Genomic DNA, 18,483 nt, shown 5'->3' with positions numbered 1-18,483 from the left:
TTATTGATTCCTGGTCCACTTCCATTTTGGTCAGAGAATATACCTTGCAGATCTCATTTATTTTAAGTTTGTTAAGGTTTAAGACTGAGGATATAGTCTATCTTGGTGAATGGTTCTAGGTGCACTTGAAAATAATGTGTATTCTGCTGTTTGTGAGTGGAGTGTTCTACAAAGGTTAGTTAGATCCAGGTGGTTGATGGTGCTGTTCAGTTCCCCTGTTCCTTGCTGATTTTCTATCTAATAGTTATATTAACTAATGAGAGAAGAGTATTTACTTCTCCAACGATAATTGTGGATTTGTCTGTCTCCCCTTTGAATTCTGTCAGTTTTCACTTTGTGAATTTTGAAGCTCTGGTGTTAGATGCAGTCACATTTAGGAGTGTTATATCTTCTTGGTCGATTGATCCTTTTATCATTGTTTAATGTCCTACTTTATCCCTGACTGTTTTGTTGCTCTGAAATCTGCTTTGTCTGATGTTAATATGGGCCACTCTAACTCTTGATTGAAGTTTCTATGGTATATCTTTCCTAACCTACGTATATCATATTTAAAGCTAGTTTCTTGTAAATAGCATATAGATACGTATAGTATTTAGTTGTTCTGACAATGTCTGTCTTTTAATTGCTATGTTTAGTCCATTTTTATTTAATGTAATTATTGATATGATTAGCTATATGTCTACCATTTTATTATTTGTTTCTGATTGTTCCATTTTTTTATTCCTGTTTACCTTTTTCCGTCTTCTTTTTGGTTATTTGAGTAATTTTTAGCCTTCTAAAACAGGAGAATAATTTATTGTTTTTTAATATATCTCTTTGAATATTTTTTAAATGGTGGTTCTAATGATTATGTCATACTTAATTTTTCATAGACTTCTTAGAATGAATATATTACCATTTCAAGTAGAATATAGAAACCTTACAACCATGTAGGTATCTTTACCTTCCTCCCATCTTAGTCTGTTTTGTGCTGCTATAACAGAATACCTGTGACTGGATAATTTTATAAAGAAAAGAGATTTATTTCTTACAGTTCTGTAGGTTGGGAAGTCCAATGTTGAGGGTCCTGCATCTTGCAACGATCTTCTTGCTACATCATCCTATAGCAGAAGGCAGAAGGGCAAGAGAGCATTTGAAAGGGGATGGGAAGGGAACCAAACTTCATTCTTTTATCAGGAACCCACTTCTGCAATAATGGCATTAATCTGTTCATGATGGCAGAGCTCTTATGAATTAATTACCTCTTATAGGTCCCACCTCTCAATACTGTTGCATTGGGGATTTAGTCTCCAGCACATCAACTTTCGGGAACACATTCAAAACATAGCACCCCTTATTTTATAGATGTCTTATATTACATTTACATGCTTTGTAAACTTCACCAGTATTAGTATTTTTGCTTTCAATCATCAAATATATTTTGAAGAACAATGATGGATAGACCTACTACATAGAGATCATCAAGGAAATAGAAGACTTCAACAACATTATAAACAAACTAGACCTAATAGACAGCTATAGAAAATTCCACCTAACATAAGCAGAATACACATTCTTCTCAAGTGCACATGAAACATTTTCCAGCATAGACCGTGTACTAGGGCAGAAGACAAACCTCAGTAAATTTAAAAGAGTTGAAGTAATACAAAGTATGTTTTCTGAACACAATAGAATGAAATTAGAAATCAATAATAGAATGAAGGGCCGAGCCCGTGGCGCACTTGGTAGAGTGCTGCGCTGGCAGCGCGGCGACGCTCCCGCCGCGGGTTCGGATCCTATATAGGACTGACCGGTGCACTCACTGGCCGAGTGCCGGTCACGAAAAAACGACAAAAAAATAATAATAATAATAATAAAATAATAATAGAATGAAATTTAAGAAATTTTCAAATATGTGGAAATTAAACACACACATCTAAACAACCAATGAATCAAAGGAGACATCACAAGGGAAATTAGAAAATACTTTGATATAAATGAAATGAAGACATAACATACCAAAACATATGGAGTGCAACTAAAGTAGTACTTAGAGGGAAATTCATAGCTCTAAAGGGCTATATTTTAAAAAGAATGATCTCTGAAAAGGAATCAAAGCATACCACTACAGAAAATCATCTAATCATGAAGACAACCAGAGGAAGAACAAGAGATCTATAAAACAACCAGAAAACAGTTACCAAAATGGCAGTAGTAAGTCCTTCCTTACCTATCAATAATTACCTTGAATATAAATGGATTGTAAAAGAATGACCTCAAATTAATAATCTAACCTTCTACCTTAAGACACTAGAAAAGTAATCTAAACCTAAAGCAAGAAAAAGGAAGGACATAATAAAGATTAGAGCTGAATTTAGTAAAATAGAGACTATAAAAACAATAGAGAACTCAACAACAGCAACAAGTGGTCAAAGAGTTTAAATAGACATTTTTCTAAAGATGATATACAAATGGCCAAAAATGTATGAAAAGATGTTCGATATTGTTAATCATTAGAGAAATGAAAATCAAAACCACAATGAGCCACAATGAGATAACACATTACACCCATTAGGATGGCTACTATTAAAAAAAAAAAAAGAAACAGAAAATAGCAAATGTTAGAGAGGATGTGGAGAAATTGGAACCCTGGTGCACTGCTGGTGGGAATGTGAAATGGTGCAGCCACTACTGAAAACAGTATGACAGGTTCTCAAAAACATAAAAATGGAATTACCATATGATCTCACAATCTCATTTCTGGGTATTAGCCAAAAGAATTGAAAATGGGATCTTGAAGAGATATTTGCACACCCGTATTCATAGCAGCATTCTTCACAACAGCCCAGAGGTGAAAGCAACCTAAATGTCCATCATTGGATGAGTGCATAAACGTAATATGTACACACAATGGAATATTATTCAGCCTTATAAAGCAAGGAAACTCTGTCACATGCTACAACATGGATGAAACTTGAGGACATTATGCTGAGAATAGGCCAGTCACAAAAATACAAATACTGTGTGATTTCATTTATATCAGGTGTCTGATGTAGCCAAATTCATAGAAACCAAAAGTCAAATGATGGTCATTAGGAGGTGGAGGGAGGAGAAAATGGGGAGTTGTTCTTTCATAGATTTAAATTTTCAGTTTTGCAAGATGAAAACGTTCTGGAGATCTGTTGCACAACAATGTGAATATACTTCACTGTGAAGTGTATACTTAAAAATGGTTAAGATGGTAAATTTTGTGTTACGCATTTTTTGCACTTAATTTTTTAAAATTATTTTTTAAAAAACAGAGAAAATCTTTGAAAAGATTTTAAAAATTGACAAACCTTTATTTAAATTGACCAAGAAAAAAGAGAGAAGGCTCAAATTAATGAAATCAGGAAGGAAGGGATAGTGATAATTTTGAAGGAAGGGATAGTAATAGTGACTTATGGAAATAAAAAGGATTGTAAGGGAATACTATAAATAATCACATGCCAGTGAATTAGATAACTTAGGTGAAATGGACACATTTCTGAGACAAAAACTACCAAAATTGACTCAGAAGAAATAGAAAATCAGAACAGACTTCTAACATGAGGCTGAGTTGTTATCAAAAAATACCCAATGAAAAGCCCAGGACCAGATGGCTTCACTAGTAGATTCTGCCAAACTTTTAAAAAAGAATGAACACCAATCTTTCTCATGCTCTTAAGAAAGTCAGAGGAGGATGGAATGCTTCCTGACTCATTCTGTGACAGAAGTGTTACCCTAATTCCAAAGCCATAAAAAGACAAAAACAGAAAACTACAGATCAATATCATTTATAAATATAGAGGCAAAAATCCTTAACAGTATTCTAAGAAATAGAATTCAGCAGCATATATAAGATGGATTATATACCATGACCAAGTGGGACGTATCACAGGAATGCAACATTGGTTCAAATACAAAAATAAATCAATGTAATAGAAAATATTAATAGAATAAAGGAGAAAACCACATGATCATCTCAGTAGATTCAGAAAAAAGCATTTAACAAAGCCCAACCAGTATGGTAGAAAAGCTCAACAAACTAGGAATAGAGGTGTATTAGTCCATCTTGTGCTGCTATTACAGAAATACCTGAGACTAGGTAATTTATAAAGGAGAGAGGTTTATTTGGCTTACGATTCTGGGACAGCTGCATCTGGCATGGGCCTCAGGCTGCTTCTACTCATGGAGGAAAACGGCAGGTACAAGCAGATCACATGGCAAGAGGAAGCGGGAGAGAGGGAGAAAGGAGGTACCAGGGTCTCTCAAATAACCAGCTCCCGAGGGAACTAATAGAGTGAGAACTCACTCATTATTCCCTCTCCCCCAGGGAGAGCATTAATCCATTCATGAGGGATCTGCCGCCATGACTCAGTTTCCAACACTGCCACACTGGGGATCAAATTTCCACATGAGTTTTGGTGGGGACAACACATCCAAACTCCATCAGAATGTAACTTCTTCACCCAGTAAAGGGCATCTACAAAAGCCACACAGGTAACATTATACTTAATTGTGAAAAACTGAAAGTTTTCCCTCTAAGATCAGGGACAAGATAAGGATGTCCTCTAGCCAGGGTGATTAGGCAAAAAAAGAAAGAAAAAAAAAAAGCATCCACATAGAAATGGAGGAAATAAAACTATTTCTATTCACAAATGACATTATCTTGTATACAAAAAACGCTAAGCAAACTTCAAACTATCTAAAAATCCCAAACTAACAAAGATGATAAATGAGTTCAGCAAGGTTGCACAACACAAGACCAATAATACAAAAAATTAGTTGTCTACTTATATGCTAGTGATGAACAATCCAAAAATGAAATTAAGTAAGCAGTTCCATTTAAAATGGCATCAAAAAGAATAAATAATTACAAATAAATTTAAACAAAGAAGTGCAAACTTGTAGACTGGCTGGAAACTATACAACATTGTTGAAAGAAATTAAAGACCTAAATAAATGGAAAGGCATCCTGTGTATGTGAATTGGATGAAACATACATCTATACAAAAAACTTGTACATGAATGTTGATAGAAGTACTATTTGTAATAACCAAAAGTGGAAACCACCCAAATGCCTGTCCCTGAAGAATGGATAAAAATATGCAGTATAGTCATACAATAGAATATTATTCTGTCATAAAAAGTAATGAAGTATCAATACATGCTACAACATAGATGAACCTTGAAAATATTATATTAAATGAAAGAAGCCAATCACAAAAGCCCACATATTATATAATTCAATTTATGTGAAATATCCAGAGTAGGCAAATTCATAGACACAAAGAGTAACTAGTGGTTGCCAGGGGATGGGCAGAGGGGGAAATTGGGAGTGCATGTGACTGCTGACATGAATGGGGTCCCTTTTGGGGATGGAAATGTTTTGAAATTAGATTGTGAATTTACTAAAACTCACTAAATGAAATTGAATCCTATGGAAAATGCAGATATTTTTGTTTAGGCAGGCAATATACCTGGTTAGTTTCAAGTGACAAGTTCCAACCCCTCTTATGCAGTCTGTGGTTTCAAAGTCAGTTTCCAAAATATTCACAATGCTATTAAGTTCTGTCCCACTGTGTGCCATCCAGTGGCCTGTTGGGAACTCTGAGGTGGGAGATGTCTGTGGGCAGCCTATCAGTTCAGCTGTCAATCTCTGGCGTGTTGAACAGGACCAGATCTATGCAGGAGCAGCTCAGGCATGAGCCCTGGGGTTCATAACTTAATGGGGTTGCTTCCCTGAGCAACTCTCAGCAACTTCCCAATTACTGTAGTTGGCTGGCTTCTCTTTTTAGTTGTCTGCTATGGTTTGAATGTCTCCCCCCAAACTCATCTTGAAGCTTACTCCCCAATGTGGTAGTGTTGAAAGGTGGGAGCCTTTAGGTGATTGAATTGTGAGGGCTATGCCCCATAAATTAATGGATTCACAGATAAATGGGTTAAAGGATTAATGGGTTATGATGAGAGTGGAACAGGTGACTTTATAAAGAGAGAAAGGGAGAACTAGCACCCTCTTGCCCTCTCGACATGTGATTTTCTGCGCTGCTTTGGGACTCTCCAGAGAGTCCCCACCAGGAAGAAGGTCGCCACCAGATGTGCCCCATCGACCTTGGACTTCCCAGCCTCTAGAGCTGTAAGAAATAAATTTCATTTCTTTATAAATTGCCTAGTTTCAGGTATTTTGTTAAAAGCAACAGAAAACTAAGTCTTCCAATCAGAAAACAGGCTTTAGTTACCAGGCTCTACCATGCAGATCTATGTCTGGGCCAGTGGGAGGACAGAGTTGGAACAAAAGCAACATGGGTTGGTCCTGCCCTCATGGGACTACAGTTCCACCAATTGGAGAAGGTTCCCTCCTTGTGGGGCTCCTTTAGGGCTGCTGCCAGTATCACCATGGTACTGCTTGTGAGCTAAGCTGTGAGAGAATGGAGAAAAGAACAAGGGGGGCAGTAGGAACTCCTGAATTCTGTCAGAATGTTAGCTGACCCTTTCCTGTTCCTTGAGCCTGAAATAGAGGGCATCTCTTGCAGCTCTGTCTGGACCCTGGGTGCCCACTGCCACGTTAGCCAGGTGACACAAGAGAGGGGAAATGATTAACCCATCTGGTTTGGTGGTACTTCACTTTCTGGTCTTCTTGGGAAAGCTTCCTCCCAGTATTTAGTTTTGGGAGTCTACTAGTAGCTGTTCAATGCATTTCATCCAATCTCCTGGCTGGACCACACCTGTGAAGCCTATCTCCCCACAATGTGCACTCACTCAGGCCACTACTCAGCTTTATTGTTGTCATTTGTTTGCTTTAATTGTTCAGACTGGCTCCTAGGGGCAGCTGCTTTTCTGCATAGTTTGCCATCAGTCAGAGCCAGTAGGGTGTCCTCCATCTGCTGCTGGATCCGGGTGTGGTGGGGAGGAGGCGAGCTCCAGGCCATTTGCAAGTCTGCCCTGGCTTTGACTTCCTGCCAGATTCTCAGGCCTCTCCCCTTTCCCTGCACGGGGGCAGGCAAGATCTGCGGCCCAGGCAAGATCTGCAGCCCAGGCATTTGTCTGTGGCTTGGGCTTGCTCTGATCTCTGCCAAGCTATGAGCACAGCCCCCAGTCCACCTAGGGAGGGTGGAGAGGTTACCAAGCTCCCTGTGGCTCTCCCCTCCTGGAACTCCCTCTTCAGCCCCTGGCTAGTCTGCTAGCCATTTGCTTGTCTCAAAAGGCACACAGCCTCAGGCTAGGAGTCACTGGCCTTTCCTCCTCCTGGTCACCACCTTAACCAGCAATGCTCCAAATCAAAACCTTCCTCGGTCTTGCCTCCAGCCACAGCAGCAAGGTGGCAGAGGAGCTGTGGATGAACTGTTACCCAAAGCCAGGGGTGAAGGGTACATCCCTGGGCAAAAATGCCAGACTCAGACTGTCCTTACCCAAAGCTCAGTAGCTTTCATTCTTCAACACATCTCAGTTTATTGTGTTCCTTTGGTAAAGTTCTGGAGTGCAGAAATGATTGTGAGCACTTTGTACAACCATAGTTACCTTTTGGAGAGACTTGTTGACCTCTTCACTCCTTCATGCTGGAAGTGGGAAGTTTAATTACTCCTTAAAGAATTTGAAGGTAAGCCCAATGAATGATTTGAGCGAATGACAAGACTGAGGAAAGGTTTTGTTTTGTGGGTGTGTGTGGGGGGGTAGGGGGTGTAGGGTGTGGCAAAGAATTCCCACGAGAGGAAGAGACTGAGGAAGCAGGCTCATCCTTATATGCCACCAACACCACTTCAGAAGGTTTCTTGTAGTGAGGGAGACCCTGACCTCACAGTGCTCACTGGGACAAGCTTCATGCCCTAATTACTGACCTCCTAACTGAGGTCCCTGCTCCCAAAGGCTTCCCAAAGTCTCTAACATTCCCTCTCACCTTAGCTGAGGCCTCCATGGTTTGGACTTTCTGGTTTTGCCCTGCTCTTCCATGGGTACACACTCTCATTTATTCTGGTCCAGCCCTTGGAACTTTAAATCTTAGCCCAGACCTCCTCTGTCCCACTGTATTAGCCCAATCCTAGAGAGTCAGATCTGGATATTTGGGTGAAGATGTAGAGAATTTTGAGTTGGAGAAGAAAGAACTTAATGCATTACTAAAAGATGACTTCATTAGTTACATTGGAAGCATGAATGTATCAGGAAGTGAATCCTTGCTCACACTATGTCCCGCACGTGTAATTCCATCCCTAGTTTTTTCCCTATCGTTCAAAGACAAGCTTAAGTCCTACCTCTTTGGGAAGACATCCTTGACCACTCTATTTCAGAGTGTTTGCTTTTCCTATCCTTTGAATTCCCATCACATAAATATCTCATTCCTCTGGCATTTAATCATATAGTACCTCCTATCTTGTATTCTATTCTATTGTGGATGGAATGGTATAATGAGATAAAGGGCTGTTGCCTGGACAGGCTAGCCATGTGGTGGAACTGGCTTTGATGAAATCCTCACCATCCAGGGCCTCACCCTCAGCTTACAAGACACTCTATTACCATTCTCCCCAGTGCTGATCAGTCTGTCAGTTGATGCGCAGGTGTTCACTGACTGCCTCCACGGCACCATGCTAGGCATGTCCTTCTAGGACAAGTCCATGGTAACCACCCTTCTCTAAGCTCATCTTGTCACTCCTTTGCTGTACCTTCTGCCTCAACTAAATGGAAATTCTACCATTCTCTGATCACACCAGGCTCTTCACACAGATGGTTCTCTTTGCCTGGAAAGCCCCTTCCCCTTTCTCCCTCTGGAAAGTTCCTCCCATCTTTCAAACCCCAGTACAGCCATTACTGTCTTTGGAAGGTTTTTGTAGATGCCCTAAAATGACCCATTTTCTTCTCTGAGCAATTTCTGTATCTTATTCATATTTCTAATGTTGTTTCTAATTACATCATATTCTGATGTCTTTTTCTTTTTTTTTGGCCCCAGATAAACTTTGAGCTTTCTAAGGACTGAAAGTTTATCACTGTCTTCTAGCACAGTGGCTGACAACAGTTGACAATATTTCTTTAATTTGCTTACCTTTAGTCTGTCTTCTCGCCATTTCTAATCTGCTGCCTTCTATCTAGTATAGGACACTCAGTAAGCTTGTCAGAATTGTGTATAAATTTAGACTAAGCAGGTGATAAGCAAGGGCTCAAGGGATTTTTCTAAAAGTAAAGATATTAACTTTAGTACAGTATATGCAAGTTGGTATACATTTTGATCTTTTTAAGGCTTTTGTTTCCCTTTTGCCTGTATTCTGATAAAAACTGCCTGGAAGATTGGTTCCAAATAGTCTAGGTCTCATTATAGGTACACAAAATTAGGGGACCCTAGCTGTCCTCTGAAGGAATTTACAACTTGAAGGATGGAAATTTCATTAAAAAGTTTCAAAAATAGAGACTAACTGTTGAGAAGATTAAATGTGGGACAAAGAGAAAGTAAGAAAAAAAAGAAAAAAAAAAGATTAAATGTGGGGTTTTGGAAGGGGGGTTATTAATTGGGAAGTAGTATGAATAATTTTCAAAATATTGATAACTTTGACCCAATATAATCTTATGGGGTCTGATACGATGCTAAATATATGTGGCAAAGGAATATCCTTTTTATGAGCTGTTCTTTTCATGATGCTTGTTCTAATATTTTGGGGATTAAGATCCTCTTCTTGGACCATATAAATAGATATATTTCTTTCTGGTAGTGAATTTGTTCCAAGTGTACTCCAAATACTATATTGTGACCACCAGAAACTTAAAGCCTTAACTGATAGATCATGAGTTCAGCGGCCCCCTACATCCCCCCACTTCTAGAACCTCCAGTGGACAGTGGGCAGCGCAAGTGAACGGGCCACTGTGTCCTGACCTGTGACTTTACAGTCAGTCTCCACAGGGAGAGCCCAGTGCTTTACAAAGAGAAAAGGTAGTTTCTCCTCACCTCTAAAACTTTGGGATCTCCTGCTTTACTATCTAATCTTGCTGTCATGTTGGGCTTTTTGATGCCACAGGATCAAGTAGAAGATTCTCCATTTAATGAATGTAACTAATCTTTATTGCAAGGGCAAATGGCTTCGTAAACCTAAAATTTTTACCAGGCAGGGTGATTGATTCATCAGGGTGAAAGCTTTACTTTCAACTCAGTGTAAGTTAGAATTTGCGATAATTGAGACATAAACTGCTTTTAGTTCACCATTGCGCCATCTATGGGGAAAAATTTGCCAAAAAAAGTCAACAACGTTATATAGGATACACATTTAACACATCTAACAGAACAAATTCGAAACATAAAGTTAATGTCTCCCGTTATTCTATCATAACATTTATTTTAGCAACTTGAAAAAACACCACCTGAATAGAGTCCCCTTTCCCCACCCTGCAAAAAAAAACAAAACTCCAAACAAAAAATTTAGGAACCATTTTCATAACATTTTGATGTATTTCCTCCATCCTTTTAAAATGCCTTTTTGCACATATTTGTGATGATTCTGTACAGGACATTGGATGCTGCTTTTCATATTTATTATAAGCATTTCCCAAGTAGATTTTTTGGGGGGGGGGGGGCAAGGAAGGGATGACATTTGTGTTTTTAAAAAGAAAACCATGGCTGAGGTCTTTGTGCTGGTTTTTAGCTTTAAAAATTTTAGTATCTTTGTAGAATACTTGAAACCAGTGAAGGAGTAATGTGCACTACACAAGCATCTCCTCACTTCTTCAGTGTCACCACGCTCCTGCCAGTGTCGGGTGATGTTACTGGCACAGAGGACACAGAAAAGACAGCACAGTCCTTCCCTTCAAGGAGCCAGCCTCCTGGTGGGAACATAAGCCAGTATTTACAATGCACATCATAACCACTGAGACAGGCATACACCCAAAGAACTGGGGGAACAAAGAAGAGAGAATGGTTCTTGCTTGAATAAGTCAGGAAAGACCTCACAAATGGTGTGAAATTTGAGCTGAGTCTCAAAAGCAAAAGTGGAACGTTTATTGCAAGAGGGCAATGAGTTTATTGTGGTACATTTATTGCAGGAAGGTCAAGATCTGGGAAAGACAGTCAATTCTGTGTGGCACATGCATTGGTCATTGGGAGAAAAACAGACTTAATAGTAGGCTGGGACCTGCCTGCGAAGGTCCTTGGTGACACATGGAGGAGTTGGGACTTCATCTTCTTCTTTAAATAAGCCAAACCAAGGTTAATAAGAAGCAAGGGTGAATTGACTGATGGTTGCAGGGATAATCTGCAGGCAGACAGGGGCTGCAAGTCGGGAGAAGCAGAAGGAAGGTTTCTGGGACCTTTCCACAGCTGAGTTGATGGGTTTTGGAGTAACTACATGTGGGAGCAGGTGGAGGTTGTGGGGAGGGAAGAACTGAAGTCAACTTGTTATTAGCTTGGGGGTCTGGAGAGGTGGAGATATACAAGCAAGGGAAATGGAGGACTGTAGAAAACAGGAAATGGAGGAGGGCCTGGGAAGTCCACCCCCTAGCCTCCTTCCATGCCTGGCTAACTTCTATTCATCTCTCAAGATCCAGCTCTTCTAGGAAACCTTCCCTCTGTTCCTTGGGCATCCCACCACCATGATCTTGCACACCCTGTGCTTGCCCCATCACACCTCCCATGTGGAGATGTAAAGACCTGTCTCACCTTCCCTATAATGGGAAGACTCCACCACCATTCTATATGGTTGTAAGATTGGGCTTATACATAGTAGCCAGATCATTTTCTTTTTTTCATATACATGAGTGTGTCTATTATATATTTGTGAATACTTGGATTTTCATATATACATTTCATATTTTATGCCATTCAAATTAAACAATGCATAACAGGTTATTGTTAATAATTATGAACATTTATTAAGCACCAACAAAGAGTATACTGCAGTGGTTGCTATATAAAAACATAATTGTTGATAAAGTGCCCCTGCCATTGAGCTTACAATCTAAACTGGAATACAACAAGAATGCTATAAGTCTACCTCAAAATTTCCTTAACTTAGAAATGGCTATTATGTCAAATGGGTGAGGCAAAATGACCTATCTTTTGAGGTTGAGGTGCAGTGTTTGTTAGTAAGGCTTTGAACATGATCCAAAGAACGTTTTACTTTTACCCATTTTCCCAAATTATATTAGGCTTGCTAAGAAAAAGAGCATGTAGAAATTAGGTAAAAACAGTGAATTATTTCAAATTGTCTTACAGGACTTTAAAAAAAGAAATGCTCACTGGCCTGAATTTTTCAGCAGCCAGGGCAAGCCCATTAAAAATACTTCCAGGAAATAATAATTCATATTTTAAGAGAGGACTGAGCAAAGACAGCAGTGGGAACTCTGGCTACAGCTGATGTCTGGTCATCTATGATATGAAAACAAAAGCTATCGAGTTCAGTCCATACATCTTCAAAGTGATCGAGAATATATGCAAATGTCTGCTTTTCTGCTCTGTATTTCTACAGGAGTAGCGCAGGGGTATGTAAGAATTCAGCATGAAGACTCTACACTGCAAACCCTGTCCTATTTTGCCTATATGCATAGTATAATATTTAATAAATACTTTCAAGCTTTTCATTGCTGGTCATATATCGGCTGTCAAAGGCACACTGAGGGGATTTTGATTCTTATTGTCAAAAGTAGAGACAATTTTAAACTACTGAGTACATACAGTCCTGAACTACATATTAATTATTTTCAATCATTTATAATAATAATTCCTTTAACTCTAAAAGAACACTAAAAAATAAAGTATTGGTTATAAGTTATCTGAAAACAGAAACAGAATTTATTCTGTAAACCGCATGCACAAGATTTCTTTAATGCATGCATACATGTATTTTAATGGCAGAGTGGTAGCATCCTGAGATTTTCTTATGGCAAAATAATTTTTCAGCAATTTTTGGAAAAACTAGTAATATCCCTGTTAGAAGTCTATATTGGCAGTTTTCTTCTTAAATAACATAACAGCAAGAACATTTTTTAAACGTTCAAATGCTTGCTTTGCATAACAAGTTTACCCAGAAAGAATGGTCCAGAAATTTCAGAACAGAACTTTTTATGAAATAAAATAATTCACTAATTTTGGCCTAAAATTGACACCAAAACATCCCTCTTCCAATTTAAGTGTCATTTATACTTTCTACATATAGTAAATAAAATCTAATTAATTATGAGATTTGAGATGGAAAACATGAAACACATGTCAACATCATTCTCTTACAAAAAGATGACAGGAATGAATTTCAATGCAGTTCCCCCAAAAGAAAGAAAAATTTTTTTAAATATTTAATTACACTTGTGGTAAATAAATTTGGGTTTACCAGTCTCAGTAAATGCACTTATTTTTAGTTGATACTGTATGAAACAGCTAGACTTTCTGACTAAAGCATGTGTATTTCTAAGTCAGGCAAGGCAAGTTTGATTATGAATAAAGCATAGATATCAGCATGGTTATAAAGGCAATATGACCAGTACATACACATCCACTTTTTTTTAAGTGATGGTATATTTTCCAAGCTACATAAAATTTAATTTCATGTCCTATTCTAAGACATGTCTGACATTAAGCTTAGAAGCATAATTGCTGTAATACATTAAAAAATATTTCATCTTTCCAATATTGTAAAGTATACTGTATTTTCAAATACCTGATACAAATTTTTTGCACAAATTTTTAAAAGACATACTATTAGCTAGCTATAACTACTGTGTTAAGTAATCATAAGAAGGAAGAAGTTCACAAAGAGGACAAAATATAAAACAAAGCATAATAATCATTGCAAATAACAAAAAAGTAACAAAATCAAGTAGTTCTGAATATACCTGTTTCTTGTCTTAGTAGTGTATATATTCATTTTACAGCTATTAATTTGATAATCATACTAAGACTGTGTAAGATTTGTTTTTCTTGGTTGGTCATTTTTCTTCCTGATATCTTCAACCAACAGCTGTTGTAAATAATTTTCTTTTGACTACAAAGTAAACTAATGTTTATACTGTTATTATGTGAGTCATGTAAAATGTGGCTTCTTTCATTTTAAGAAGTTATATTTAAATTTTAGGGCCTTAATTAAAATTTAACATTTAGCCATGTATTTTTTGCTATATAGCGTATATGTCAATAAATTGATATGGGTTAATAAAAGCATATCTTGATTTCATCTGTGTTTTAAATATGATCATACAAATTTTCTTCTTTTTAATGAGAAAAAGGAGTTGAAGAAAACTATTCATACAGGTCCTCTTCACTCTTAACTGCTTTGAAATATAGCTTTAAATAAGGTCAATCAAGTCATGTTGGTAATCTCTTATCTTTGCATAGAAGAAAAAAAATAAAATAAAGGAAGTTACTTCCTTCCTAAGGTCTCAGCTAGTTTCTTAAGTCTTTTCTTCAGCTCCAATGGAAATTTCTCATAGCACTTCTTACAGACTGGCTTCATGTCAAACTCCACAAATTTGTTCCTAAAGATAATAATCATTAAAAAAAAAAAAAATTAGTGGATATGTATTGAACACAGACATATAAATAATGTGAAGTAATTGAACTAAATGAAAACACTATATGATGAAACCTATATTCATGTTAGTAAAGAACTATATATAATTATAATCTCAATTCTTACTGTAGTAAATGTAAAAAAAAATATCATTAAAAAAACTGTCATTATAAACTGGTACTATATATCTATCTGGGTAACAGTTCTCAGTACTAAGTAAACAGAAAATCTAATATAATTTAGGCAAGTAAAGTCTATCATATTTTAAAGTGCCACAAGAATATCTTAAAGATTAAATTTATTTAAAGCAGAGAATTGTAGTTTTGTAATACAAATGTTCTCTTTATTGGAGGCAAAAAAATGATCTTACTCAGTATTTTAAATTAGGTAGCTATGAGGTTTCATTTTTCCTGGTATAAAATGGTTTTCTACCTAGCCCCAACAACAAAAACAAAAAATTACTTTAAACTTTTTTTTGAATTATCTTAAATCACAATGGGTTATTTTAATTATTTGACAGAAAGGTTAGTAAGGGAGATATAAGAAAGTTTTTAGTCACTCTTAAAGAACAGAAGTGTAACCAGGTCGTCCATGACTGCACTGTAAATGGTAGCTATATGGAGAATTCAATTATTTTGAAAAGGTAGAGCAATACATATTATCAATTTATTTATAAAATAGTACTGACGAAGACAACTTTTCAGATGGCCTCCTGACCATCTATAATGCATTTCCAACAGGAAATTACGTAGCTTGTTATTGTTGAAATCCAGGGTCTTTAATTTTGATTTGAGTAAATATACAACTTTATAACTTGTTCATTTTCTATGAAATTGTATTTAGAAAGCATCTGTGGAACAATCTAGTGGTATACACTGCCTATGACAAAAATTATATCTATTTTTATCTATGACAAAAATTATAAACTTGATATAATATTTAATGTATTTTAAAAGTATATTAAACTAGACTACTTGCTTCAAGATCGTTTTAAAGAACATTATTAATAGCAAAGGTAATTCCTAATGATATAGTTAAAATAAAAAATATTCTATTTTAAACATCGCAATGGGAATTATTTTCCAGCTATTTTCACACACATGCTCATAGAAATTCAAATGTTACATTTTACCTGGCAAATCAAATGCTTCAAGGAGCCAGTTTGATTTAAATAACATAACTGTGTTAAAATTTCTCTCAAAGTCTTCTTAGAACAAAAGCGATTAAAATTTCCAGTTTTTGGGTGAAAGAAATAAATTATTCCTGCTTCAGAAGGACTACTTAGCAAGTATTGCGAAACATTCCATTGCTTTAATATTATATTTGCATAACTCCTTTTTATAAAAGGAAACATGAAACCTAAAAGAGTAAAATTTTTTTAAAGTCAAAACACACTAGTAACCATGAGAGAAAAAGGAAACAGTAGCGCTAATAATTCAACAATTTCAAGGATGGAAATACTTCCCATAAAAAAAGAGCAACAGAAGAAAGTTTGAAGAAATCAAGGAAATGAATTCAGAAACAGTAGCATATGGGTACTGTATGAAAGCACATATGCACTCACAGAGAGGAGGTATCTTATTATGTAAATTAGATAGACTTTGCTTAGATATGCTGAAAGAATTTAATACAGAACTGAGAACACATGCATTTAAAAAAATAACAAACACCACTTAGAATTTATCAATTAAATGATTTTAGGCAAAGAAACCAAAGACCAGGATTCCAAAAGCTGTAGTTATCAGACAAAAATACTCTGAAACTCTTCCTAGTATCCATTAAGAGAATGGAATTCTTCCCCTGAATCCATTAAAAAAAAAAAAAAAAAAAAAGTCTGTACCACATTTTGATAAAAAAAGAGAAGTGAGTCTACAGATGAAGAGAAATACATGAGCACAAGCCAGTATCAACTGTAGACCTTATTCATTTAAGCTTTATAATTTGAATAATTATGCAAAAAGACCAACTCTACAAAGGACAAATACTTAAATTTCAATCTCCGATGGCTAAAAATTCATGCCAAAAAGGAAAAAAAGGAAAAAGACAAAAACAGAAAGCATACTCCAAAGGACTAACCAAAGAAGAAAGTAGCAAAAATGATGACAGAAGGGATAGAAAAGTTTACAAACAGACTGGCTTTTTCTTTTTCTGCTTGTCCTTATCCTTTGCTTCTCTTTCCCGTTTGGCAAGTCGCCTCTTAAATTCTTCTGGCATTTTCTCATAACAGTGTTTGCAGACTGGTTTTAGATCAATTTCAACAAACTTATCCCTTTGAGTAGGACAAAGAAGAAATAGAAGAAAGAACAAGGAACAATTAAAGGAAGAGCCTTTACTTTCGGAAAGCCTGAACACAAAGAAGAAATAAGGAATCTTTTTTAGAAATTCTAGGAGCTGGCTGGTTAGTTCAGTTGGTTAGAGCATGATACTGATAACACAAAGGTGCAAGGTTCTATGCCTGTACCAGCCAGGAAAAATAAATAAATAAATAAATACAATTCTTGAAATTTTTTCTAAACATCACCCCAAAGTTTTCAGTCTTAGGATTCACACTTGCCCAAACTGTAGACTTACTTGAGTGTTAATTTAGTGTTGCAGGTAGAACAGGCAAAGCAGTTCACACACCAGGCCTTATTAAGAGCAGAGACCACTAGAGAAAGAGGAAAGAGAGCTGGTCACATGGAAATATACTGGTATGGGAGTCGAGGGAGCTTAAATTTTCAATTCTGAAATAGAACTAAAGCTATTTCCATGGCACTTGGAGGAAGGTCTGTTCTTTCTTTTTTCTCCAAGAACAATTTTTTTTAAGGCCACAATTGGTAAAATGTTACATATGGCCTTTTAAAAATATCCCAGGGTCTATGGAACAAGTGCTAGGGAATAAATATCAAAGTATAACAACATATAGCTCTGATGTGTTACGTTAAACAACTTTTCACTTGTCTCATTAATCTTTTATAACAAAAGATGACATTTGTCATATGAGTGGATCATAAAATGGGAGTTTGCTGTACTTCTGAATCTTGTTCACATCACCTTCTAGGCATATAATCCTTAGATATCCTGGGTTTGCTCGTTAAGAGGTTACCAGCTGATGGTTCCGAAATCTTGTCTTTGTAACTAGTCCTAATAGAAGTGTGACATTCATATGCTCAACTGCCTACAGAGAAACAACATTTATGTGTAATTAACATAGGGAAAAATTAAGTCAGATCCTTCCAGGTATAAATATGTATTTAAAATTTCATACTAAACAAATAATACTTCAAAGTGAAGATTTTCGCATATTTCCAAATAAGAAAATATTGAACAGACTTGAATTTTATATTTGATCTCTTTTTTGTAAGTATGGTTGTGAAAATTCAGAATTTCTCCTTTAACATGCACCTGTCTTTGCTATCTGGTCAAGATAACCTGGCACACTGAGGCAGCCACGCGCAGGAAGACACAGGGGAAGGCAGGCATGCTCTCCTCACTACCTCTCCCACTTTTTTTTATTTTGAGGTTTTAACATCAAAATATAGTCATGTAAGGTCTTAAAATAATGCTTTTGCAAAAATAAGACATCTTTCCGCTGTACAAATATTAGTTCTTTGTCAGAAGTTATGTTCTGCTGTCCTCATCTGTCACCCGCTGTCAGCGTCTTCTTTAAAGATCAGCTTTTTCTTTGTAGCGACACCTACATGCAGCTGGTTAGCTGTCAGGTGTGGCTGTCAACACTGTGGAACAGCAACTCCACTGCTGATTCACACGCCCAAACATGCTGGGCAGGTCTCGGAGAAGCAATACTAAAACTCCTCGTCACAGTCCTTTTCTTGCTGTCGCCACAGGTCTCAGAGCACCTGTCGTGTTGGCTGCAGCACTTTGTCCAGGAAGGGACGCCACTGTTAAGATGAACACCAAACAGTGCAGAGCCACATCCATTCGGCCAAGAAGGTTTAAAACCATAACATGGGAGAGGCTTAGGTCCATCACTGCACTTACACTGGCAGATCCGTCCTCGCCTCTCAGCAGGTCC

General features: G+C 36.9%; 1 protein-coding gene across 8 annotated transcripts in view; it reads right to left on the bottom strand.

Moving 5' to 3' along the window:
- Positions 1–11,812: 11,812 nt before the first annotated feature.
- The window catches only part of LIMS1 (LIM zinc finger domain containing 1), a 162,439-nt gene continuing 155,768 nt past the window's right edge, over positions 11,813–18,483 (bottom strand). For 2 of the 8 annotated variants that reach the window (XM_063085783.1, XM_063085777.1), the window contains exons 9-11: positions 17,040–17,115; positions 16,602–16,737; positions 14,325–14,433 (exon numbers count right to left, since the gene is read on the bottom strand). In XM_063085783.1, the coding sequence (XP_062941853.1) occupies positions 14,413–14,433; positions 16,602–16,737; positions 17,040–17,115 (233 nt within the window). In that variant the 3' untranslated portion in view covers positions 14,325–14,412. Of the gene's footprint in view, positions 14,434–15,776; positions 15,828–16,543; positions 16,738–17,039; positions 17,116–18,483 lie in introns of those variants that run through there. The other 6 variants (XM_063085779.1, XM_063085781.1, XM_063085778.1 and 3 more) reach the window with 6 other exon arrangements.

Source organism: Cynocephalus volans, chromosome 2, assembly GCF_027409185.1.
Source record: "Cynocephalus volans isolate mCynVol1 chromosome 2, mCynVol1.pri, whole genome shotgun sequence".
Lineage (NCBI taxonomy): Eukaryota > Metazoa > Chordata > Mammalia > Dermoptera > Cynocephalidae > Cynocephalus > Cynocephalus volans.
This window is presented reverse-complemented; position numbering and strand designations above follow the sequence as displayed.